Source organism: Bison bison, unplaced genomic scaffold (assembly GCF_000754665.1).
Source record: "Bison bison bison isolate TAMUID 2011002044 unplaced genomic scaffold, Bison_UMD1.0 scf7180017864272, whole genome shotgun sequence".
Lineage (NCBI taxonomy): Eukaryota > Metazoa > Chordata > Mammalia > Artiodactyla > Bovidae > Bison > Bison bison.
Genome location: NW_011494844.1, coordinates 561,777 through 589,083, shown reverse-complemented (window position 1 = coordinate 589,083; position 27,307 = coordinate 561,777). Strand labels below are relative to the sequence as shown.

At 36.0% G+C, this 27,307-nt stretch overlaps 1 protein-coding gene across 3 annotated transcripts in view; it reads left to right on the top strand.

Annotated features, from left to right (window-relative positions):
- KCNT2 (potassium channel, subfamily T, member 2) overlaps positions 1-27,307 on the top strand; it is a 432,444-nt gene that overhangs the window by 173,113 nt on the left and 232,024 nt on the right. For all 3 annotated transcript variants that reach the window (XM_010848761.1, XM_010848762.1, XM_010848763.1), the window contains exons 6-8: positions 4,418-4,492; positions 5,721-5,804; positions 9,170-9,264. In XM_010848761.1, coding sequence (XP_010847063.1) covers positions 4,418-4,492; positions 5,721-5,804; positions 9,170-9,264 — 254 coding nt within the window. The remainder of the gene's footprint in view (positions 1-4,417; positions 4,493-5,720; positions 5,805-9,169; positions 9,265-27,307) is intronic.

Genomic DNA, 27,307 nt, shown 5'->3' with positions numbered 1-27,307 from the left:
AAGTACTCTTGAAATACTTTCTTCCAGAAAATTTCTGTTGAGTTTTTTAGCCATAAGTTTAATGATTTATATGATTGCATCAGGAAGACTTAAAACAAAATGAAATTTTTTGAGTGTTTCCACATGGATCCAAGAAAATGAAATACAAATGCTTAAGTTCAAAATCAAAGCAATTATACCAGAAGGGAAGAGTATTATAAAATATTTGGAACTTTCCTTTATTCAATATCGTGCTCATTGAACTGTAATGGTCATAGAAACAAATAAGTTTTGTAAAATGTTAAAAACATGTATCAAGGTAGTTAGTGGTGAAGGTACGGGGGTTGGGGCATTCCAAGCAGAAGAAGTGTGAGCAAAGTTGTAAAAGATGAAATAGCCTAGCTCGTTCAGAGAACTGTATCAAAATCAGTTCTATATGTGGTGAATCTAGCTGAATTCAAGATGGGTTAGGAATATAGTAGGTACAGAACAAACCAGCACTCATAATTCAAATTGTGAAGCTTCATATGATATAATGAGGAGTTTGGATGTTGGCGATGGAGATTTGCCATTTTAGAAAGATTCTCTGACTTGGAATATGGAGGATAAATCAAAAATGAACCCAACTGAATCACATTTTAGTCATCAGAGTCTCTTAGTGGTTTGAGGGAAAGTAATAAAAAATAAATGTTGTGTTAGATCTGGAAATGAAGAGAGACATCAGAGTTATAGAAGCTTTTAGTTTACTAGGAACTAAACTTTTCCAGTGTGCCGAGCTAAGAAAACTAATGCTAGTCTTTTTTTTAATTATTATTATTATTTTTTTTTTACTTTACAATATTGTATTGGTTTTGCCATACATAAACATGCATCCGCCATGGGTGTACACATGGTCCCCATCCTGAACCCCCCTCCCACCTCCCTCCCCATACCATCCCTCTGGGTCATCCCAGTGCACCAGCCCCAAGATTCCTGTATCCTGCATCGAACCTGGACTGGCAATTCATTTCTTAGATGATATTATACATGTTTTAATGCCATTCTCCCAAGTCATCCCCCGCCTCCCTCTCCCACAGAGTCCAAAAGACTGTTCCATACATCTGTGTCTCTTTTGCTGTCTCACATACAGGGTTGTCGTTACCATCTTTCTAAATTCCATATATATGTGTTAGTATGCTGTATTGGTGTTTTCCTTTCTGGCTTACTTCACTCTGTATAATAGGCTCCAGTTTCATCCACCTCATTAGAACTGATTCAAATGTATTCTTTTTAACGGCTGAGTAATACTCCATTGTGTATATGTACAACAGCTTTCTTATCCATTCATCTGCTGATGGACATCTAGGTTGCTTCCATGTCCTGGCTATTGTAAACAGTGCTGCGATGAACATTGGGGTACACGTGTCTCTTTCAATTCTGGTTTCCTCAGTATGTGTGCCTGCTAGTCTTAGTGTACATTAGCAGAAAGACCCTGCCGTGTGACCAGTGATAATGATTCCCATTACCTCCCCCTCCTCTGGTCACATCAGTCTTTTTTCCTGTGTAAAATCATTGACATTAAGGAACAATGTACAATGACTAGTAAAAAATACAGTGAGGAAAGAGTGACCCAAATGTTACCCATTCTGGAAACTGAGTTATGTAAAAAACTGTTAAATGGTAACATTAACCAGTGCCATAAAAAATAGAAGTGTTGCGTAATGAAAATCAAGTATAAATGGTTTATTGAATAGGCCTGATTCAGTGCAAGTAGAAAAGCCTTTAGCCCGTCCTATGTTTCTCCTTCAAACCCAGTCATTGTCCTTATGAGCCGTGCTGATCCAATGAAATCTCAGTTAGGCCCCTTAGTTTTGTTTTTGTTTTTTTTTTTTTTTTTTGGCAAGACAAATCTCAGTTTAGTATTTAAGAGATACTGTTCAGTATGTAAAAAATTTAATGTTCTCATCCAGTTTTAGCTTTTTCTAGGCTGGCAATTTCCCAGGTGGCACAATGGTAAAGAATCCACCTGCCGATGCAGGAGACAAAAAAATGTGGGTTCAGTCCTCAGGCCAGGGAAAATTTCCTAGAGGAGGAAATGGCAAACCGCTCCAATATTCTTGCCTCAAAAATCCCATGGATTGAGGAGCCTGGTGGGCAACAGTCCATGGGATAGCAGAGAGTCAGATAGAACTGAGCACACGTGTGTGCACAGCTGGGAACTCAATGGGGCAAGAATCTTCTTGGGGGGCTTCTCCTGTGTCCACCTCCTCCTTATCTGAAACTGGCTGATCGTGGCCCCTCAGAGCTGAGGAGGCTCCAGGAGAAGGAGGTCCTGACTGACTGGCCCAGGAATAGTCTGTGGTTGGGTTGCTCTGATGGCAGATACAGCCGGGGCTTTTGTGGTTCTCCTAAGGCCTTGAGCAGAAGCTCCTTGATGCCTCAAGCCCCGGTCTGGCCACTCTGCCCCGAATTCTGGGTGTCCAAGTGCCACCATCTGTCAAGATTCCCTGTCTCCTCAGGCCTGCAGCCCTTCTGAGTCTGAACTTAAAATGGCCATACATTTTATTCTGTAGAGTCTATATCTTGTTCCCAGAAAATAAGTCGCTCTGTCTTAGTATCAGTGTGAGTGTAACCTGTTCTTATCTCAACATTCTTTCTCTTTGCTTTGCTGTTTTGTGTGTGTGTGTGTGTATGTGTGTGATGTTTTGGGCTTTAGCCAAAAACAGCCCCTAAGTCTGAGTCCAGCTCTCTAGGTTGTTTATCTGCGCCCTTCTTACAGAGCTGGAAGTGATGAGGGAAGCATCCTTACATCTCTACACAGAGATGAGAGAGATCCTTACAGCTCCGTGCCTTCCACCTGCTCCTCCACCACTTTTTATTTAGCCTGCAGACGGCTCATGAACCAGGGCTAACAAAATCTCTTACTTACTGTTTTAGCAACCCAGACGATCCCTGATGTAGAACTTGCTTTATGAAGTGGCGATGTGCAAGCAAAGACCAAATTAGCCAAGATGACGTAGTCAGGCCCTCTTGCCCTACAGCCTCTCGCTCTTGCCTCACGTTTTGTAAATAATGTTCGTGTAATAAGTCAAGTCATTTATAACACTGTACATGTGCATCATGAAGTACTCACTTGGTCACAAGCTACTTTGTGCTATAGGGATATGTGAGCTCCCCATAAGGCTGCATTTTACTGCTGCATCATGGCTGTGTCTATTGGGTCAGCCACAAGAGGGGAGAATATAGGGTGTCTGTTGTTATGGCTACAGTCAGCAGGAGAGAGGCTGTGTCATGGCTGCTGTGCAGGCCAGGAGAGAATAAACGTATCTGCAGTTCCTACGGCTCCTCTAGCCTCCTACTAACATCTTAGCTCATGCCTTGCTTACCCTGGGTTCAGCAAACACTGCAAACAGCAAGACAATTGGTGTCATGAGCAGGATTGGAGATGCAAGGTGTTTTACATCTCTGTAATGTTTTAAGACTTTGGGACCTCAAGAAAAATAAAGAATCCCGATAGTATAGCCAGTGCGTGCTCAGTTGCTTCAGTCATATTTGACTCTGTGCAACTCTATGGAATGTAGCCTGCTAGGCTTCTCTTTCCATGGGATTCTCCAGGCAAGACTACTGGAGTGGGTTGCCATTCATAAAATAATTAGACATTACAGGAGTCAGATTTCAAGTTGCCTTTTCTAACAGGTAGATTTATTTTGTTTTTTCGTTAAAAGAATAAATTGCGTTAGGGAGTTCTGAGTTCTTTTTCACTGACATGGTTAGAGAAAGTTTCAGGAATGACCTATTAGTCAGTGCAATTGCCCAGAGCTGCACAATTAGAAGGATCTGTGCTTGTTTGAATGCTCTGATGTCACCTTCTTGAAATTACTCATAATTTCTTAATAAGAGGCCCTGCATTTTCATTTTTAACTGGGCCCCACTAATTATGTAGCCAGACCTGATTAATATTGTTGTACTATGTGGGTTGGGAGACTAGAATCCAGATGATTGAGAAAACTCTGCCCTTAAATCTTATTAACCTAAAAACAATGTTAAATGGCCTCCCAGGGCCATTGTTATATGTGTGTGTTTGCAAACTATTTAATATGCTTTATATTATGATATAAAAATTAAGATGGAGCTACTTTTTCATTGATTCTGTAAGATTTCTTGTTTTATTTTTACTAGTAACTTTTTGATGCAATATTATGTGATTAAAATGTGCTATGTGCAATATTCATGGATTACTATGAGCATTTGGTTTACTTAAACTCTGCAAAATTGAGAGGGCACAATTACATGTAGCAAAATAATCTCTAAAAGTCATTGATACATTTCTAAATAATGATTTTGTATTCTGTTAATGTAAGCATCCTTATTGCTAGCAGAATTCTGATGCTTTTTCCCCATTTAATGGGATTCAGTTGTAAATGACTTTTATTTTTATTCATTTTTTTTTTTTTGGAAGGGAAACATCTGGGAACAGATTTTACGAATACCCTTCATCTTGGAAATAATTAATGCGGTTCCCTTCATTATCTCAGTAAGTCCTAAAAGAATATTTAAAATAAATAATTTTGTTATTAGTCATGAGTAAAATCTTTAAATCTAAATAGCAATAAATAATATATTAGCTCAGATGAATGAATTTAGGCTTTTTAAATACCATTTTAATACCATTAAATCATGGTATTAGAAAATAAATAGCAAAGTCAGTTATAACTGGGTTGTGAAATTAAGTGAACATTAATGAGATTTAGTTCAATAGCAAAATGAAATGCATTTTAGGAATATATCCTCTAGAGGTACCATTTAAACGTGTTAATTTTATCTAAATAGATTAGAAATGAATCACTCCACTTCTTGTGTATATTGTAGAGTTTTAAAAATGAAAAGCCAAGTAAAACCAAGTATTTATAAAAGTTTCTCACGCTGAGAATATGTTTATCTTTAGTTTAAGCCACAGGATTTATTAAATCCAGTTCTCTGTTTGCTAAATATGTTGCTAACAACCAAGACAATCAGCAGTTTGCTTCTTTATTAAAGTCTGTGGAGGACCAGTTCCATGGTGATCATGTTCAGCTACAGAATATGCAACCAGCACTTTCCTGTTGCAAAACTGGATCTTAATCTATATAAAGCTTTAGTAATGTCTGTTGGGAATGTGCTTTCTAACACTTTTTATTTTGAATTTTATTTGGAAAATCATGACTATAAGTCAGTATGATCTGAAGCTGTTGCTCACTCTGACAATTATTTTAATTTGAGTGATTTATCTAGAGGAACAACTGGCTCTAGATTGAATGATAGGTTAATTAAATATAATTCCAATGGAATACAGTTCCCCAGTGTCACATAAATGTTTGAATCTGAGAGAGTAAGTGGTAATGTTATAGAAAAGTTAAGCACTATCTCCTTATACCTATTTTTACCTCCAGTTCCAGAAAAGAAAAAGATGATATCTATTATAACAGTCATACCAAAAGATTTAGTGATGGAATTAGCACAGTTATAGCTGATATCCCATGAGAGCTGATTATTTTCTTTCTGCTTCTATAATAACTTTGCAAAGAATTTTTCCTTAAGACTTAGACAAGAATGAAAAGATCCTGTCTGCCCCTTCATTTCAATAATCATATGAGTTTAGAGTATTTGCCACATGTTTTATATCATTATATTGTCCTTAATACGTTATTTTTGTTTTGCTTTTCTTCTCAATCATGTGGATTTCTTGCTTGGAGATAAAAATTTAGTTTTGATTTGTCTTCCAGATATTCTGGCCTTCCTTAAGAAATCTATTTGTCCCAGTTTTTCTAAACTGTTGGCTTGCCAAACATGCCTTGGAAAATATGATTGTAAGTATAAAATACAAGTGCAAAGACAAAAGTATTTTTCAATGCTCCATTACCTTCTTACCTCACTAAAGTGATGTGTTGCATACATGTCTAAGCTAATAGACCCTATGTCTGTTTATATCCTAATGAGAATGAAAAGTAGTGAAACGCCCTTATTGTCAAGTCCCTTCTTTTATAAGGCCCTATGAAATAGTAGACAAAAATAATTCAAATAGATCTAAAGATCACCAAACCAAAGCTGACTGCTGTTTGGATGGTCAAACTTATTACCAGTCTTCTGCAGACAGATAGCGTTTCCTTCTAAACCAATCTCATTATGTATAACAGGACCCCTAGGTTTAAGGCTTCAGGAGGTAATGTTGTCATACTGTAGGTAGTCTCACATTCCATAAAAATCTGTGGAGTTTTCTAAGGCACTTTATTGGAGCCGGAAGGTCCTCATGTAAAGTCAGCTTTTTAGGTTGGGTTCTGTTGGGAATAGGGAGGCAGAAGGGGAAGCAGGAAGGAAGAGATGCAGAACTCAGAGATGTGCCACCATTGCATTTTGCCTAAGGCCAACTCTGTTTGAAAGGACTGATTTATGACTAGGACCAAAATATAATAGGCTTGGATACTTACTAGTGAGCTGACGTTTGCTGTTTGCTATTCAGTCATTTATTCTACCCTGGTGGCTCAGATGGTAAAGAAGTTCCCTGCAGTGCAGGAGACCTGGGTTCTTTCCCTGGATCAGGAAGATCCCCTGGAGAAGGGAATGGCAACTGACTCTAGCATTCTCGTCTGGAGAATTCCATGGACAGAGGAGCCTGGCTGCAGTCCATGGGATTGCAAAGAGTCAGACATCACTGAGAGACTAACACTTTCACACTTTCACTTCTTCCATTTGTTCTACAAGTATTAAAATGAGTCTACTCTCAGCTAAGCACTCTGATAAAATAAGCAAGTGATTTAACACCTTTGCTAATGTCTTCCTTTTGAAAGAGAATAAAACTACCAACATAGAAGCTTGCTGTGAGAATTAAGTTACATTATATATACATTCATATATATGTAAAAATCTTGTATCTAGCAAAAACATAGTAAGAGCTCAATATTATTAATTTGATCACACCGAAATTAAGTGTGCTTGGAGGCAAACTTGTTTTTCTTTTAAACAGCTTTTTAACAGAAAGTATGGCAATAGTTTTGGCCAAAAGCTATTTGGATAGCATTTGAGTCTTTACAACCAGGTGAATGTTTCTAATCAGCTCTCAATATATTAAGTAACCACTGGAGTCTCATGCAAGTTCACAGCTAATAAGGGGAGCAGTGTATGTCCTGTGGACGGTTTGCAAAAACATCCTGCTCTCTTAGCCATCCAAAAAAATATTGTTTCACTAACTATATGGCGGAGCCTGGTGGGCTGCTGTATATGGGGTCGCACAGAGTCGAACACGACTGAAGCAACTTAGCAGCAGCAGCAGCAGACTGCCTAAATTGTTAATGAAAAAAAAAAAAAATTCCTCCAGTACTCTTTGCTAATTTCTGTTTATTACTTGCTGGAAAAAGTAACCTAACCAAGAAAGGAATCATTAGTCAATCATTAAGAGTAAAAGTAGTGCTTTGCATTATTAATTTAGGATTCATTTTCCATCATAATTCTATATTTTACTTCTTTTCTTCCTGATTGGTAAATTTTAATTTGTTTTTCTGTTCATTAACACCTCTGTTAGAAGAAAGTAAAGAATACAAGGTGAAGTCTTAATCAACTTAGTTTTTTTTGTTTTCATAACAAAAGTTCTGGTTACATGTGTGATAGAAAAGGATAAAATAACGGCTCATTGAGGTTTTATTTTCTACTGAAAGTGAAAGTGGCTCAGTCGTGTCTGACTTTTTGTGACCACATGGACTGTAGCCCGGTAGGCTCCTTTGCCCATGGAATTCTCCAGGCAAGAATACTGGAGTGGGTAGCCGTTCCCTTCTCCAGGGGAACTTCCCAACCCAGGAATTGAACCAGGGTCTCCTGCATTGCAGGTAGATTCTTTACCAGCTGAGCTACCTATTTATCTCATGTAGTACAGCTATTCAGACTGTTAAAAAATTATTATGAAAATTTATAAAACAGAAGACTATAAAGTAAAACATTATGCAAAACTGCAAATCTTCCACACAGGCTAGACACTAGAAATAATTTATATCCTTCTAATATTTTCTATGAAAGCACACACACAAAATGTATGTTTAATTTTATGATTTGAATGTTTGTCAAATACGAGTTCATATGTCAATAAATATTTATGTTCAAACCATCTTTAATGGATGCACGTAAGTCTGCTATCTAATTTTGATCAATTTATTCAACCATTTTCTATTTCATTTTTAGTTATTTTAATAGGAATGAACATTCATTATTTATATTATAATTTTGCAATAAAGATTATACAAAATATTGATACAAATAAATATACAAAATAATATAATATATTATACATCATACAATATATATTACACAATAAATATGTTATTCATATTTATATTTTATACAATAAATAATATACAAAATATATTATAGGAAATATTATAATTTTGTAATGAAGATGAGCATATATAAATATTCAACTTCCATCTCATAATTTTCATGTGGTTAACTTTTAGAAATTATGTTATGGGATAAATACTAATTAAATGGTGAATGCATGAACTGGAAAGGGCATACTTGTGAATTTTGACCTGTATTACCAAATTACTTTCAAGATATTTTTAACAAATTACTTGAGCAATATTACATATGTGTGCTCATTTTTTGCCTCTTAAATAACAGTAGGTATTATTATTTTTTAATGTTTTTCAATTGCAAAGTAAACGTATCTTGAATTCACATTTCTCTTAATATGAATGAAATTTATCTAAACATGTTCATTGGCTATGTAACTTTTTATTTTTATGATAAACTGCCTGGCATAATGCATGTTACTTTTTGTGACTTAGAGAATGAGATATGGTTGTAGTTTGATCCAGCTATTACTTTCCCCCCAGTTGAACATATTATTTTCTGATCTTTTAAAATTAGAAATTTCCATAAGACAGCATTGTGTTCAGAGAGGGCTTTTGGAGAGTCTTTGAACATCTCTTTGTACAGCGAGTAAACTAAAATTTAGTGCTTTTGTGGTGTCCCACAGTATTAATATTTGCTTGGCAATATGAATGTTACAGTGAGGTTTAATTAGACTTAGGAAAAACCAAAAATATGCTGCTATATGCATTTAAAGTATGTGTGTTGAATATGAATAAGACAGTTAAAATGTAATACATAGTAACAAATGTAACAAAACTCATGATTACTGAGTATCTATCAGAATTTAAAATATGCTTTTTCTGTATTATTTCAGAATGATCTACACAGAGCCATTCAGCGTACACAGTCTGCAATGTTTAATCAAGTTTTGATTTTAATATCTACATTACTTTGCCTTATCTTCACCTGGTAAGACTGTACATCAGCATTTTTATTATGTTTTATTTTAATTATAATACTAAAAAACAGTATTATAAACCATTTAAACTAAGAGCTGGCAATAAAGATGAATAGATAAATATTTACTATAAAACATAATGAGTCACCTACAGAAACAAAAATAAAATCTTTACTTCAGTTTTACAGAAAAAAAATCAAGAAAGGACATCGATTATTTGGAATTGATATTTACTGTAACTCTGAGGTTTCCCAAATGCTGTAAACAACCAGATCACAAGAATTTGTATTTCATGCCATAGTTGTCAAACAAGAGTTTTTCCTTCAAAGTGCTGACATGGAGATGCCCTTATCTGTCTGTAATCTTCAAAGCAGAACCGCTGTTGAGAACATTGTCACTGCCCATCACTCTCTGCCTGCATCTTCTCCCCTGATGTCTAACATGCAGCCAGGCAGAAAGTAAGGGCAGACCTGACAGTGTGAGGCAACTGGTACTTTGCCTTGTTATAGAAAACAGCTATTTCTTCCTGTGGAAAGTCCCACTTTGCCAATTACACGGTAATCCAATGAGAAATGATACACTTCCTATATGGATCCATGAAGATCCTAACTAAAGAAAAAAAAAAAAGGAATGTGAGAATCAGAAAATGAGGTTGAGTGATATATCTGTTTTTCAACTCCATTATGTATAATTGTGCTCTGACCTGAATTTGACCTACTGAGAAAGAGAAATTAGGAAGTCCTAAAGTAGGAAGAATGCCCTCATCACTAGCATTATACAATTTTTAGATATAGCTACAGATATATGTATGTAAATATAGTTTTAGATACAGAAATATAATGTATGCTTAAGTAGTATGTAATTAATATCTCTATTAAATGGATTTAAAATGTTTTATTGCTTACTTTTATATTTAAAAAGTAAACATTTTAGGCTATTCCGCATTGTTAAATATAAAATATCCCTCTAAAATGGACACAATACCATCTTATCTTTTTTTTTATTCTGAACAGATTACTTTTATTATTCACCTAGTAAATAACTGCATAAATTTATTCACCTAGTAAACAACTGCATAAATACTGACAGCAGTGCCTTCTCAAGTCACAAAAGTGTTCTTAATTTTAAGATAATTGCATTTTTAAAATAATTAGGAGCTTTCTTTTTATTGGACTTAAGAAAAAGTACTTACTGATTCTCAATTGCTGGAAAATGACCAAGAGTAAAATGAGAGTTATAAATGTTATACATAGTCTGTTAAAGTAAATTTGGTAAAGGAGTAACTGAAATTTTAATGCTAAAATAAGTACAGATGATTTGGACTATGCTCATAACAGTGAACTATCTACAGTGGGGCTCTTACTTTCTGCCTCTACGTCTATTTCTTGAGCACTTTTTATTTTTGAAGGAAGTGACCACAAATTTTGCCACTTTCCTATGCCAAGGAGTGCAACAGTACTTGATAAAGGGTTTTCATGATCTATGTGAAATTTCCATTATGCAACTTGTTAATCTTTTAAATCATTTATGTTTCACTTTTTGTTGTATTTATAGTTACCTTTTTTGTTGTGTGTACATATTGTTAAATTTCAGACACTTGAGTGGTAGTTTTTCCAAATATAGTCTATAGTTAAAGCTGACACCAATAAGTGGATTTGAATCTGTCTTTCAGTGTGGAATTTTTGTATAGAGTTATGTCTAACTCTAACATAATTTTAATAAAATGTTATTGTTTTTAATCACATGCACATCAATACAATTAGATTAATCTGTTTTAAATTATAATATCTGGGATAGAGAAATTGATGTTTGATTTATTTGTGTATTGTCTAGCTTTACAAGCAAATGTCTTCATAAACCATGATCATCATAGTAAGGTAGAATAAGTATTATTTGAATTCACCACAGGTGATGGGGTTACTTACAAGAAAAAATATAAAAAATGTTGCATTAGTCATGATACATCATCAGGCTATTTTACCACAGTTATGCCACACATATTATAAAATAGAAGTACACACAAAGATGCAAGAACTTACACAAAAAGAAATATCTATGAAGTCTGTCCAAGATTGTCACATCAGCTTAATACCCTAGAGATAAAGTTTCCATATATCTTGTTTTCTGTCATACTAAAAACAGTTTCCATGGTTCAGTATGGCTTTTTTGGTCTTGCCATTACATCCTAACTCCAACCTTTTCTCTTAGGAGGAAAGGATATAAGGAACTACAAGAAATTACATGCATAATTTAAGCTAGAATTTGGTCATATACCTACATATAGCTGCAGGAGATCTGCAAAAATGTAACCTAACTGGGCAGTATACCCAGTTGAATATTATACCATGAAAAAGAAAATGGGATATTGTGGAACAACAAGCAATGATGAGTCATAAAATTCTACTTGTATATTGTTTGTTTAAAACTCAGGACTATACTAATTGGGAGGTCTTGGACAGCTTATTTATTTAGTCTTGTTTTCCACATCATTAAATGAAAATAATACTAATCACCTTATAAGATTTTTGTTTTTTGTTTTTTTAAATGAAGGTTGAATTGGGTGTGTTTATAAAATGTCTGTGAGGGCATGGTAAATTGTGATAACATTGCAAAAATTTTAATTTCAGTTTTTCTCTTTATACAAAAAGATTTAATTATGTGAACTCAAAAATGAGATTTACTTTAAAATGTCTAAACATAGTAATTTATTAATAATACTGTAAAACTGAATCAGGATACCTAAAAATTATTCTAGGCAACAGATAGAGAGAACTGGCTACTTTTTTTCTTCCAGTTTTATTGAGAAATAATTTATATACAGGTAACATGTACAGAATAACATTTGCTTATATACAACAGGAAATAATTGCCATGGTAAGTTTAGTGAATGTCTATCACCTTTTATAAATACCAAATCAAATAAAAAATGTCCTTGTGATAACTCAGAATTTATTCACTTAACAATTTTCCTGTATAACAGAGCAGTGTTAATTATATTAATCCAGCTTTATGTTACATCCATGGTAGTTATTTAACTTACAACTGAAATTTTGTCCCATTTGAACATTATCATCATTATATATACTGCATTATTATTTATTATATTCCACATACTTTGCTTTTCATTCACATGGCTCACTTATTTGTAACTGTAAGTGTTTACAGTGGATGTGACTGGTGATGGAAGTAAAGTCCAATGCTTTAAAGAACAGTATTGCATAGGAACCTGGAATGGTTAGGTCCATGAATCAAGGGAAATTAGAAGTGGTCAAACAGGAGACGGTAAGAGTAAACATCGACATTTTAGGCATCAGCTTAAATGGACTGAAATGAGGGAATTTAATTCAGATGACCATTATATCTACTACTGTGGGCAAGAATCCCTTAGAAGAAATGGAGTAGCCCTCATAGTCAACAAAAGGGTCCGAAATGCGGTATTTGGGTGCAGTCTTGAAACGACAGAATGACCTCTGTTCATTTCCAAGGCAAGGCATTCAATAGCACAGTAATCCAAGTCTATGCCCCAGCTAATGCCGAAGGGGCTGAAGTTGAACAATGATATGATGACCTACAAGACATTCTAGAACTAACACCCCAAACCCCCCAAAAGAGATGTCCATTTCATCATAGGGGACAGGAATGAAAAAATAGGAAGTCAAGAGATATCTGGAGTAACAGGCAAATTTGGGCTTGGAGTACAAAATGAAGCAGGGCAAAGTCTAACAGAGTTTTGCCAAGAGAATGCACTGGTCATAGCAAACACCCTCTTCCAGAAAAACAAGAGATGACTACACATGGACATCACCAGATGGTCAATATCAAAATCAGATTGATTATATTCTTTGCAGCCAAAGATGGAGAAGCTTTATACAGTTTTAGAAAAACAAGACCGGGAGCTGACTATGGCTCAGATCATAACTCATTGCCAAATTCAGACTTAAATTGAAGAAGTAGGGAAAACCACTAGACCATTTAAGTATGACCTAAATCATATCCCTTACAGTAGAAATGACAAACAGATTCAGGGGATTATATCTGATAGACAGACTCCTGAAGAACTATGGATCGAGGTTCATGACATTGTGCAAAAGGCAATGATCAAGACCATCTCCAAGACAAACAAATGCAAAAAGGCAAAATGGTTGTCTGATGATGCCTTACAAATAGCTGAGAAAAGAAAAAAAGTGAAAAGCAAGAGAGAAAAAGGAAAGATATACCCATCTGAAGGCAGAGTTCCAAAGAGTAGCAAGGAGCTATAAGAAAGCCTTCCTAAATGATCAATGCAAAGAAATAGAGGAAAATAATAGAATGGGAAAGACTAGAGTTACCTTCAAGAAAATTAGTGATATTAAGGGAATACTTCATGCAAAGATGGGCTTAATAAAGCAGAGAAATGGTATGAACCTAACAGAAACAGAAGATATTAAGAAGTGGCAACAAGACACAGAAGAAGTATACAAAAATGATCTTTATGACCCAGATAACCACGATAGTGTGATCACTCACCTAGAGCCAGACATTCTGGAATGCGAAATAACATGGGCCTTAGGAAACATTGCTACAAGCAAAGGTAGTGGAGGTGATTTAATTCTAGTTGAGGGATTTCAAATCATACATGATTATGCTGTGAAAGTCCTGCACTCAATATGCCAACAAATTTGGAAAACTCAGCAGTGGCCACAAGACTGGAAAAGGTCAGTTTTCATTCCTATCCCCACAAAAGGGAAATGCCAAAGAATGTTCAAACTACCGCACAATTGTACTCATCTCACACACTAGCAAAGTAATACTCAAAATCCTCCAAGTCAAATAGGAAAAGGAGTTTGTCAAGGCATATTGTCACCCTGCTTATTTAACTTATATGCAGAGCATATCATGTGAAATGCTGGGCTGGATGAAGTGCAAGCTGGAATCAAGATTTCCAGGAGAAATATCAATAACCTCAGATATGCAGATGACACTGCCCTTATGGCAAAAAGTGAAGAAGAACTAAAGACCCTCCTGATGAAAGTGAAAGAGGAGAATGAAGAAGCTTACTTAAAACTCAACATTGAAAAAACGAAGATCATAGCATCTGGTCCCATCACTTCATGCCAAATAGATGGGGAAACAATAGAAACAGTGGGGGATTTTATTCTGGGGGGCTCCAAAATCACAGCAGATGGTGAATTCAGCCGTGAAATTAAAAGATGCTTGCTCCTTGGAAGAAAAGCTATGACCAACCTAGACAGCCTATTTAAAATAGAGACATTACTTTACTGACAAAGATCTGTCTTGTCAAAGCTAGGATTTTTCCAGTAGTCATGTAGGGATGTGTGATTCAGACCATAAAGAAAGCTGAGCACCAAAGAACTGATGCTTTTGAACTGTGGTGTTGGAGAAGACTCTTGAGAGTCCTTTTTACTGCAAGGAGATGAAACAAGTCCATCATAAAGGAAATCAGTCCTGAATATTCATTAGAAGGACTGATGCTGAAGCTGAAGCTCCAATACTTTGGCCACATGATATGAAGAGCTGACTCATTAGAAAAGACCCTGATGCTGAGAAAGATTGAAGGCAGAAGGAGAAGTGGACAACAGAGGCCAAGACAGTTGGATGGCATCACCCACTCAATGGACAGGAGGTTGAACAAGCTGCAGGAGTTGGTGATGGACAGGGAGCCTGGCATTTTGTAGTACACGGATCACAGAGTCGGACAAGACTGAGTTACTGAACTAAACTGATATATATTTGTATCTATGTATGTATATTGGTACATACACACAGACACACACACACTCATATATATATATCAACATAATGTAATATACCTGGAGGAGTGCATGGCAACCCACTCCAGTATTCATGCCTGGAGAATCCCTATGGACAGAGGAGCTTGGTGGAATTCACTGCATGGGATTGCAAAGAGTTGCACACGACTGAGCGACTAAGCACAGCACAATGTAATATATATATATATATATATATATATATATATGTGTGTGTGTGTGTCATAGTAAATGCTCTTAATTTACATCACAGAGCAAGACTGTCAATGCTTTTCCAAATCGGAACTTTTAATATATATATATTAAATATTAAGCCCTGAATGATTTCAAGAACTAATATTTGATGAAAGGACTGTGTTGTTTGTGGATCTCACAGTCTTAAAACTACCTGTTTGGAAAGCTGCTGTATGGCTTAAAATGTATCTTGTCTTCATTGTTATGAACATTACAGAGAACTATCATTAGGCATCCGCTTATCAGAGACACCGTGCTCAGTGCCAAACCAAAATAACAATTAGGCTGCCGACCCCTCCCTGTAGGAAATGTGCTCAGAATTGCCTTTCCTGTCATTGTGATAGAATTAGACTCATCTTTCCACATGTCGCTGTGTGCCCCTCCTGATCAACAGTGCACACTTCCAAGACAGCTGGGAGTTGTGATTCAGCCCATGTCTCTGTAACAAAGCGGAGGCAACTGGTCCATCCAGGAATTAAGTGCATGACTTTAGAGCAATTTTCAACATATTCTAACCAATAATAAGTACTCTAATGTATAATGCATTTGCTGTTTCTAATTATACACTGTTAAACTTGTTTTTGCACCTACTTTGATTTGAAATTTTTATTTGAATATGTATTGCGTATTTTCATATTATTTCATAGAGTTATATAGTACAACAAGATATATTAGGTTAATGGATATTTTGTGTTTTAGTAGAGTGTGAAAAAATTAGTTTACCTCAGTCATTTTTTTTTTTTCCTACTGCTGCCCCAAATCATTGTTTATAATATAGGCAGGAAGGGGTGGTTCTGTGCTGGATTTTCTCAGAATTTATTGTAGAAAAAAAAATTAATTGGAGTGTAATTGCTATACAACATTGTGTTTTTCTTCTGCTGTACAATGAAGTGAATGTTATGTATGATTCTTCTCATTTTAGACAAGAGAATGAGGCACAGAAGGGAGAGATGAAAAGATAAGATTTAGTTTATCCAAGATGTACAATTAGTAAAAAGCAGAGTTCAGATCTGGACCTAGGCAAATTGGTCCCAGAGTGATATGCTTACCTTGTATTATTTATATGATGTTCTAGAAGTCATTAACCTAGACGTATATAAATTATAATCAAACTAAAAATCAGATAAGTGAAAGTGAAAGTCAGTCATTACCGACTCTTTGCAACCCCATGGACTTAGCCCGTGGAATTCTCCAGGTCGGAATACTGGAGTGGGTAGCCTTTCTCTTCTCCAGAGGGTATTCCCAAGCCAGGGATTGAACCCAGGTCTCCCGCATTGCAGGCAGTTTCTTTACCAGCTGAACTACAAGGGAAGGAAAAAAAAAAAAATCAAATAGAATTGTGATAGCTTTCTCATTTCTATTGTGAATTTTAAATTGCCATTTGAAGCAGGATTATAGCTGAATAAAACATTAAGATGACACTTTCTTCATTAGTAAAGACATTTTGGATTAAGTATAGAACAATACTTTAGTCATTAGTTTCTCTTTTCTGCAAATAGTTACTTTAAATTTGGCAAGTTTCTAATTTTTTTTTTTTTAGTTTTAGCTAAATATTTAGATAAAATTTCTGCATATATATATGATTATTTTAATAATTTAATAATAATAATATTAATAATTATCACTTTATTTCTATTTACCTGTTTTCCCATCTGCCTTTCTATACTTCTGTGTTTTTATAAAGATACAGAAAGAGATACAGAAAGAATATATTAAGTGATTATGTGGATATAGGATTATGAATGATTTTTTTAACTTTCTTCCTTATACATTTTGCTGTGGTTTACATTTTCAAATGAATATGTGTAAGTTTTGAAAACAAAACAAAGTTACAAAAAATTAAGGAATATAAAAAAGAGAACAAAATTTAATACGAGGTGCAAAATGTAGTGATCACTTTATGTATGATTTGTTTGAATAGTTTCCTTCCATTAGTAAAATTATTTTCATATTTTTTAAAATCTAAATTCCTCTCCTTTCTCTCCTGCTTATCTTTTGAGTCTTGACATTTAGCTTGAAGCTCTTAAGTTTTCTTGAAGGTTATCTAACTTAATGGGAGATATCCAAGCTTTATGCTTGCCAGTGTTGGAAAAAATTACAAAATATATAATACTTTCCTAATTATCAGTGTTTCCTGCCAGATTTTTAACATATATAACAAAGTTTCAATTGTTCTTTCTTATAGTTTTGTATCTAATGTCTCTTTATAGTCAGAAAATACAAGATGCTTAACAAGTGTTTGCAATTGATAGAAAATAATATTCTGGGGTTAAAATCACAGGCCAATATCCTTATCAGTTGGATATACTTAAATGTATTGTAGGCCAAAAATGTTCAAACCATGTATTTTGAGAATGTTCCTTTAAGTACCTTCTTTTCACATTTAACTTTGTGTTGGATGATGGAAAGAATCTTTATAATCATACCTTCTCTGACAGTGTGGTTTTATGAAGACATTCTAGTTTTTTTACTTCTATCGAAGAAATATAACTGAGTAGTAAAACTCCTACAACTTTTTAAATTAAAAAGGAATGCTCTTTGAAATAATTTTTATAAATTGCCTACACATACCTCTTAAATAGGAACTTCCAGATAAATCAAATTTTGGTTGTTAATTTTGTCTCCATATAATTTCTGAATTTATATCTTGAAAAATTTTCTTTTAATTTTGCAATTTTGAGAGTAGAACAGTGTGGTAAAATTAATGAAATTATCACTTCTTATTTGCTATCATGAGCTTCCCAGATGACTCACTGGTAGAGACTCTACATGCCAATGCAGGAGCCTCAGAAGATGTGGGTTCAATCCCTGGCTCCAGAAGAATCCTGGAGAAGGAAATGGCAACCCTCTTCAGTATTCTTGCCTGGAAAATCCCAGGGACAAAGGACCCTGGTGGGTTACAGTTCATGGGGTCAGAAAGAGTCAGACACGACTGAGCATACTCACACATGTGTGCTATCATGCTTTTCTCATTCCATCATGTTTTAGGATTTCTTGTTTGGTTTATTCTTCTATTTATTTCTTTGCTTTTCCTTTTTTTTTTTTTTGGTTCCTGAAATCTCAGTTTTATTTTTCCCATCTGAGTGAAATCCCAATCTTCTCCTGAAAAATCTGTTTCTTTATTATTTTGAAACAAAGAAAATGTATGTTTCTGCATCAGGGCATATGGTGGGATGTGTTCACTTTTTATAAACTACTAAACTGCATTGTCTGTTAACTTCAGATCAGTGGCCATATGACATCAGTCATTAACCTTTCTTTGCATATATATGAAGACAGTGCCTAGCAGAGCAAGAACTTTGTTTTAATAGTAGAAAAACTAGATTTATCATTACTTCAAAAGGAGCAATTCTACTAGAAAAGGTAAAATCCCATACCTCAAATGATCTTAAATCCCATGGGAATTTTAGATTTTAAGCCAGCATTTTACAGGAAATGAAAATGGTTATTTGGAACAATTTAGTTGGTATTTATTCAATAAATACCAAAGTGTAGGTCTGGGCTGATTTGAATGCTAATGTCTGAATTACAAGCATTAAATCAAAGTGTTAGATGCTTTCACCAAAGAATGCCATTGCTAATTAAATTTTTCTAGTAACTGTGCACAGCAATGGGATTCATAGGGAGTGTATGGATATTTGAAATTATTTATTTCTGCCATGTGACTTTTTTTTTCCCCTTGAAAATATTTCAGTGTACAAATGAACATTTACCAGGTGGTGGAAAAGATTACCGTCTCAATATTTCCTTTCATTCAAATTAACGTTTCCCTTAAAAGCCTTAACAAAGCTTGAAAAAGTAAATGTATTCTTAACATATTAAAAGAAGAACAGGTTAAAAACAATAATTATAAGTGATTAGATCAGTTCAGTTCAGTTCAGTCATTCAGTCATGTCTGACTCTTTGCAACCCCATGGACTGCAGTGTGCCAGGCTTCCCTGTCCATCACCAACTCCTGGAGCTTACTCAAACTTATGTGCATTGAGCTGGTGATGCCATCCAACCATCTTATCCTCTTTTGTCCCCTTCTTCTCTTGCCTTCAATCTTTCCCACCATCAAGGTCTTTTCAAATGAGTCAGTTCTTTGCATCAGGTGGCCAAAGTGTTGGAGCTTCAGATTCAGTATCAGTCCTTCCAATGAATATTCAGGACTGATTTCCTTTAGAATTCACTGGTTTGATCTCCTTGCAGTTCAAGGGATTCTCAAGAGAATTCCTCAACACCACAGTTCAAAAGCATCGATTCTTTGGCACTCAGCTTTCTTTATAGTCCAACTCTCAATCCATACGTGACTACTGGGAAAAAAGTAATGTCTCTGCTTTTTAATGTGCTGTCTAAATTGGCCATAGCTTTTCTTCCAGGGATGCTTGCTCCTTGGCTGCAGTCACCATCTGCTTTGATTTTGGAGCTCCAAAATAAAGTTTGTCATTGTTTCCTCATCTATTTGCCATGAAGTGATGGAACCAGATGCCATAATCTTCGTTTTTTGAATATTGAATTTAAAACAATTTTTTCACTCTTCTCTTTCTCTTCCATCAAGAGGTCTTTAGTTCTTTTTCAACTTTCTTCCATAGGGTGGTGTCATCTGTGTATCTGAGGTTATTGATATTTCTCCCAGATATCTTGATTCCAGCTTGTGCTTCATCCAGTCCAGCATAAATTAGATATTAGATAAGTGATTAGATATTAAGGTGCTTTTGTTATTACATTGAGAACCTATGGGGTAAGCAAATTAATTATGTTTTATTTTAGAATTGTGTAACACTGAAATTATTTTGCATGGATCTGTGTCAAAAATAATATGTAGAAATATTTTGTAAAGAAGGAAAGCTCACAGTAGATTCTTAAATCCAACATTATCTTTGAAACCTTTGGAAAGTAAACTGTGTTTTTCTATAAGGAAAACAGTAATAAACTAACACTGAAATTTAAAAAAGTATGTTTAATTCATTTGCATTCTTTTAATAATTGATATGTATGCTTATCCAGTATAAGTTTTCTGTGCCTATACTATTTTTCTGTTTATTAATATTGCTTTTTATTAAACAGCCATATATTAACAAAAATCTATTCATGACATGGCAGAAAGTGAAGAGGAACTAAAAAGCCTCTTGATGAAAGTGAAAGTGGAGAGTGAAAAACTTGGCTTAAAGCTCAACATTCAGAAAACGAAGATCATGGCATCCGGTCCCATCACTTCATGGGAAATAGATGAGGAAACAGTGGAAACAGTGTCAGACTTTATTTTTCTGCGCTCCAAAATCACTGCAGATGGTGACTACAGCCATGAAATTAAAAGACACTTACTCCTTGGAAGGAAAGTTATGACCAACCTAGATAGCATATTCAAAAGCAGAGACATTACTTTGCCAACAAAGGTTCGTCTAGTCAAGGCTATGGTTTTAGGAGTGGTCATGTATGGATATAAGAGTTGGACTGTAAAGAAGGCTGAGCACTGAAGAATTGATGCTTTTGAACTGTGGTGTTGGAGAAGACTCTTGAGAGTCCCTGGACTGCAAGGAGATCCAACCAGTCCATTCTGAAGGAGATCAGCCCTGGGATTTCTTTGGAAGGAATGATGCTAAAGCTGAAACTCCAGTACTTTGGCCACCTCATGCGAAGAGTTGACTCACTGGAAAAGACTGATGCTGGGAGGGATTGGGGGCAGGAGGAGAAGGGGACGACAGAGGATGAGATGGCTGGATGGCATCACTGACTCAATGGACGTGAGTCTGAGTGAACTCCGGGAATTGGTGATGGACAGGGAGGCCTAGCGTGCTGCGATTCATGGGGTCGCAAAGAGTCAGACATGACTGAGCGACTTATCTGATCTGATACATGACATTTTCATAGGGTAGGGCCTCAGGTATGTGGAAGTCTCATGCTGAATCTGAGTAACCCCAACCATACACACACTGAGAGCTTTTTGTTTTGAATAGTTGCCTAAGTCTTCCAAGTTCCCAGACCCCTGTCTTCTAATTCTAGTTCTTATCACTTCTAAGATCCCAAGTGCATCACTGTTATGAATAGTTTGCTTTGAAACCATGACTCACCTGTGTGCTCTTGCTGTGAGTGCATTCCCCTCAAGGGCAATCTATAAGCCCGCTGGCCCTCCTTATGAATGATTTGTGAAATCTTGGCTGAAACAGACAGCTATACAATCAATTAAGAAGATGCTCCATTCTGGTTTACTCTGTGCTGAAAATTATTTAATTGTCTAGGTTGGTCTTAACACGGTTATCTTATTTTCTGTGACTTATGAACATCTACAATTTCGATCTTAAGGGCATCTGTTGTCAGACCAGAGTGACTAGAGTTGCTTTCTTTAGTGAACTCCAGAGTCTCTTGCTCTTCATAATAATGATAAGCATTGCAAACTAGAAGAGTATAATCCTGGGTTCATGTTATACCTTTTCCATTGATTTATTTCATGACTATAAGTTTGTATCATTTATTGTACACTTATACATTTATTCCATCCAGGGCTTCCCAGGTGGCTCAGATGGTAAAAAACCCACCTGCAGTGCAAGACACCTGGGTTTGACCCCGGGTCAAGATGACCCCCTGGAGTAGGAAATGGCAACCCACTCCAGTATTTTTGCCTGGAGAATTCCATGGACAGAGGAGCCTGGTGGACTGTATAGTCCATGGGGTCGCAAAGAGTTGGAAATGACTGAGCAGCTAACACATACATTTGTTAAGAGAATAGATCTCATGTTAAGTGTTCTCACTACAATAATTATTCAAAAGAAGAGCTAAAAACTGAAGTTCAGTTGAGTAAATTTGAAAATCAAATTGACTATCTTGAACAGTTCATGAATTGGGTAGCATCCCACCTAAGAAATAGAAAGAAGCTCTGAAGATCTATAGAAAAGGAAAGGTTTAAAAGGCAGAAGGAGAGTGGAAAAAGGAAGTGTGTTAGCAAAGAGAAGATTGTGGCAGGGCCACCTTCGCACTGGGGAAGGTAGGGGTCTCTGCAGCATGTGACCTTGCTAACTCTAATCAGGTACTCCAGACTGACTAGTTAAAGATTGCATTCTGGGGAGAGACTGAAACTGTGATTAAGTCCTGGTTTATTGGGGTAGGGCTTAGGAAAAGTAACTCTGTTTGAGGCCCGTGGTTGCTTTAACATAAGTGACATTGTTTTGATGACTAATTGGATGTAAGGTGAGAGAGAAAGGAAACTTGAAGATGTCGTTGACATTTGCTTTTTCGGAAACTGACCGAATGCTGTGCTGTATGCAAGGATAAGGGAATCAAAAGGAACATGGAGAGGAAGAAAAGAGTCCACTTTAGTAGAGGTGCCTTTGGGGAACTTAAGGTGAGGGGTTGAGTAGCCATTTGTCTCCACGAGCCCAGAGTTTAGGAGCCGGGCGGGGACCAGGGTGTGGAGCGTGGTGAATTTGGTAAGCATCAGGATAGGAATCATCATTAAAGGTAAAGGATTAGAAAAGATCACCTAGGGGATGAACAAAGTGGAAATTCTGATTAAAAGCAAAGCAAAGCAGAAACCTCCACAGGGTAGTAAGAAACATTTTATAAAGATAAATGGCACAATTTGCAAGGAGAGAGGATCTTCATTTACCTCTGTATCCAAAAAAAGGTGGCAGTTAAATATATAAAGTAAAACCTAGTGAAAATGCAAGGAGGACTTGACAAAAAATCTTGTAGCAGAAGATTTTAATAAAGAATCCTATTACCAAAATGGATCCCAGGATATTTTTTAATTTTTTTTTATTTTTCACTCCTCCAAACATAGCGCTCTCTATACCATCCAACCCAGATGGCTGTCTATTTTAAACCATAGTCAACGTCAGAGCTTTTATAGTACATTTTCATTATAATAAAAAGAGTTTCTTACCACCAAGCAACAAAGCCCTTGCAAAATTCATACATCTTTTTAAAACACCATCAACTCTAATTTTTTCTTTTAAAATTCCTCATTTTTTAAATCCTGTCTTTCCCTCCTTATTAATTCTTCTGTTATCTAACTCTTTAAATTGCTTAGACACATTCACATTTCAACTGACTTTTAGAATCTTTATACTCAAGGTCATGTATTATTGCTGTTCTCACAATTTTCTATTAGTAAATTCTCTAAATTATAATATTTTAAATTTATATTTTGTATAGATAGAGGGTATTATAATTTACCCTCTTTCTAGATTTTAGAGCAATAGTTTGAAATCTTTCTGGCACCGAGGACCAGTTTTGTGGGATCTTTCCAGGTGGCTCGGTGGGAAAGAATCTGCCTGCCAATGTAAGAGACACAAGAGATGAGGGTTCAATCCATGGGCCGGGAAGATCCCCTGGAGGAGGGCATGGCAACCCACTCCAGTATTGTTGTCTGGAGAATTCCATGGACAGAGGAGCCTGCAGGCTACAGTCCATGGGGTCACAATGAGCAGGACACAACTGAACATGTTTTGCGGAAGACAGTTTTTTCCATGGACTGGGGTCGGGTGAGTGGGGAATGGTTTGGGGATGATTCAAGCCCATTACATTTCTTATGCACTTAGTTTCTAATATAATGCTGCCACTGATCTGACAGGAGTTACTGGTCCATGGCCGGGATATTGGGAACCCCTGTTTCAGAGTACTTGATTCAGAGTGCTGACAGCCTCATTTTAGCATTTTCTCCTTTCTCTAAATTCATTGTTTATGCTGGTGATACCTCCTACACCAAGGTTATAATAACTTTTTCACCAGCATTTTGCTTTGCATACAAAATATACATAATATTTCTGATTATCCCTAATAATCCAGGTACATCTGTCTACTTAAGATGCTTGTTCATTCCTGCCTATTAGCCCATTGAGTTATATTTATTATAGACCTTTGTTCTACCTTTGTATTTAAGTTTTTGGTATTTATTTTTAGGCCTCTCTTTTGCTAGCAAATTGATTTTAGGATGTTCTAAATACCTCATTTGAATTTCATATGAGCTTCTTCCCTCTGGTGAGACTGCTGGGAAGGTGAAAAACCTCTTTGAATTCCCTGCTTTATAATTATCTTTTATATTGACAAATGAAACACAGTCTTCTTGTCTTCAAGTCAAATATCCCACAAGTGCTTTAACTTTTTTCCCCAGGACTTTGTTTGTTTGTTTGTTTGCTGTTTACTAAATTTTCCTATTTTCTGATTATAAAGTCAAGCCAAAACCAGTGCTGAATAACCACAAAAATTAAGATCCTTTGTATAATAACATTTTGTAAATTAGAAAGTGTCATTTAAATGTAAAGTAGTATTCTTCACTGACATAATTAACAGGAGAGATTTTAGTGTAACAAAGATTGTTCCTCTTAGACTTTATTGTCACAGGGGCATACGTATATAAGCAGCTACCTGGAGGGGCTGTAGGTAAAAACAGAAATTCACTGGGTTTGAAGATTTCTTGGTTATGGCCCATTTTTGCTGTGTGACTTCAGTTAAATGATAGCTTCTCTGATGTTTCATTTATTCATTTGCCAAATGGAGACAGAAGAAATACTACAAAACCTTCAACAAAATGTTAGGGGCAGTTTTCAAAACATACATGGACTTTGGTCATTGTAACAGAAGTAGAAGAAACAAGTCAACATAGTAGGAATGAAGTGTAAACCTTATATTAAGCTTTAAGACAACTGAGGTGGGGGGAGAAATGAGTTATTCTGAGCTGTCATTATCAGAAAAAAGAAAGCACATGCATCTCTCAGTGTAATTAATATCCTCCTTCACTATTTCTTGCAGAACTCAGGAACCTCATTCTGTAGGTAGAACGACAGAGACAATATGTTTTGTAAGTGTATATTCAAAATGTATATTATTCTTGTAAAAATTTATATAATGGAAAAACAGCATTGATTTTCTGCTTATTGGCTTAGTGTTATTTTAAGCCCCCATAATAGCCTTAGGACATTCTGAGGTATGTGTTGTATTTCTAGTCTGGAGAGGTGACGAGTAAGGGCACAGGGAAAGATTTAAGGAGACTTTTACGTAATTGTGGCTTCAGGAATGAGCCCAGATTTGTCTGATCAAGATCTGTGTCTTTTCTATGCATATAAGGCCTTAACACAGATGAAGGCAATTCTTTCAGGTACGCATTTTGGTGCTTTGCAGGGTTCAACTTTATGCTAGCAGATAAATTAGGACACATGGAGGGAGAAAGGATCATTTGTACTCTGACCTGACTGTCTCCAACATAATTTTCTTTCCAGATGTTTGATAAGACTTATTAACAAAATTATCAAGGCTCTTCTTGCTTTCTAGGGCCTGACTACTCTGTCTGCCTAGGTAAACTTGTAGATGCCCATGCTTCTAAAACCATCTATAAGCTAATCATTTCAGCAGCCCAAATCATTTTTAATTCTCTCCAGGCAGTTTTCCCTTATATGTTCTCAAGTCTCCACTTTAGAGCCATTCCCTGAAAAAAGTAAAATACTTGGAGTCATCGGACCTCTTCCTTTTCTATCACACTGAGCATCCAATCTATCAGCCAGCGTATCAGCTCCAAGGCCAAAGTCTCTTCCAGCACATGCCTTTGCACTATCTCTACCCCTCAAATTGTCTCCTTCTTAGATGTCTGATCTGTCTGCTAACACCCTTCCTGTCTTTCTTCCATAGACCAGTAAGAATATCCTTACAATTTTAAGAAACTCCATCCTCTCCCCTAGTGCACTTGGATCAAAATAGCAAACAAAGAAAGGTTCATAACATTGTTAAGAAGGCTGTGCTCAAAACCATCTCCAAGAAAAAGAAACGCAAAAGGCAGATGATTGTCTGAGGAGGTCTTACAAATAGCTGAGAAAAGAAGACAAGTGAAAGGCAAAGGAGAAAAGGAAAGATATATCCATCTGCAAGCAGAATTCCAAAGAATAGCAAGGAGAGATAAGAAAGCCTTCCTCAGTGATCAGTGCAAAGAAATAGAGGAAAACAATAGAATGGGAAAGACTAGAGATCTCTTCAAGAAAATTACAGATACCAAGGGAATATTTCATGCAAAGATGGGCACAATAAAGGACAGGAATGGTATAGACCTAACAGAAGCAGAAGATATTAAGAAGAGGTGGCCAAACTACACAGAAGAACTATACAAAAAAGACCCATGACCCAGATAGCCACAATGGTGTGATCACTCATCTCAAGCCAGACATCGTGGAGTGTGAAGTCAAGTGGGCCATAGGAAGCAGCATTATGAACAAAGCTAGTGGAGGTGATGGAATTCAGGCTGAGCTATTTCAAATCCTGAAAGATGATGCTATGAAAGTACTGCACTCAATATACCAGCAAATGTGGAAAACTCAGCAGTGGCCACAGGACTGGAAAAGATCAGTTTCCATGCCAATCCCAAAGAAAGGCAGTGCCAAAGAATGCTCAAACTACCACACAGATTCTCTCATCTCACATGCTAGCAAAATAGTGCTCAAAATTCTCCAAGCTAGCCTTCAATAGTAGATAAATTGAGAACTTCCAGATGTTCAAGCTGGATTTAGGAAAGGCAGAGGAACAAGAGCACAAATTGACAACATATGTTGGATCATAGAAAAAACAAGAGAATTACAAAAAAACTAAACAAAGCAAAAATAAAATCTACTTTTGTTTCATTGACACTGTAAATCTTTGATTGTATGGATCACAATAAACTGTGGAAAATTCTTAAAGAGATGGAAACATCAGACCACCTTGCCTGCCTCCTGAGAAATCTGTATGCAGGTTTAGAAGAAACAGTTAGAACCACAAATGGAACAACGGACTGGTTCAAAATTGAGAAAGGAGTATGTCAAGTCTGTATATTATCACCCTGCTTATTTAACTTATATTCAGAGTACATCATGTGAAATGCCTGGCTGGATGAAACACAAGCTGAAATCAAGATTGTGGGGAGAAATATTAATTCCCTCACATATGCGGATGACACCACCCTTACAGCTGAAAGTGAAGAGGAACTAAAGAACTTCTTGATGAAAGTGAAAGAGAAGAGTGAAAAAGTTGGCTTAAAACTCAACATTCAAAAAATGAAGATCATGGTGTCTGGTCCCATCACTTCATGGCAGATAGATGCAGAAACAATGGA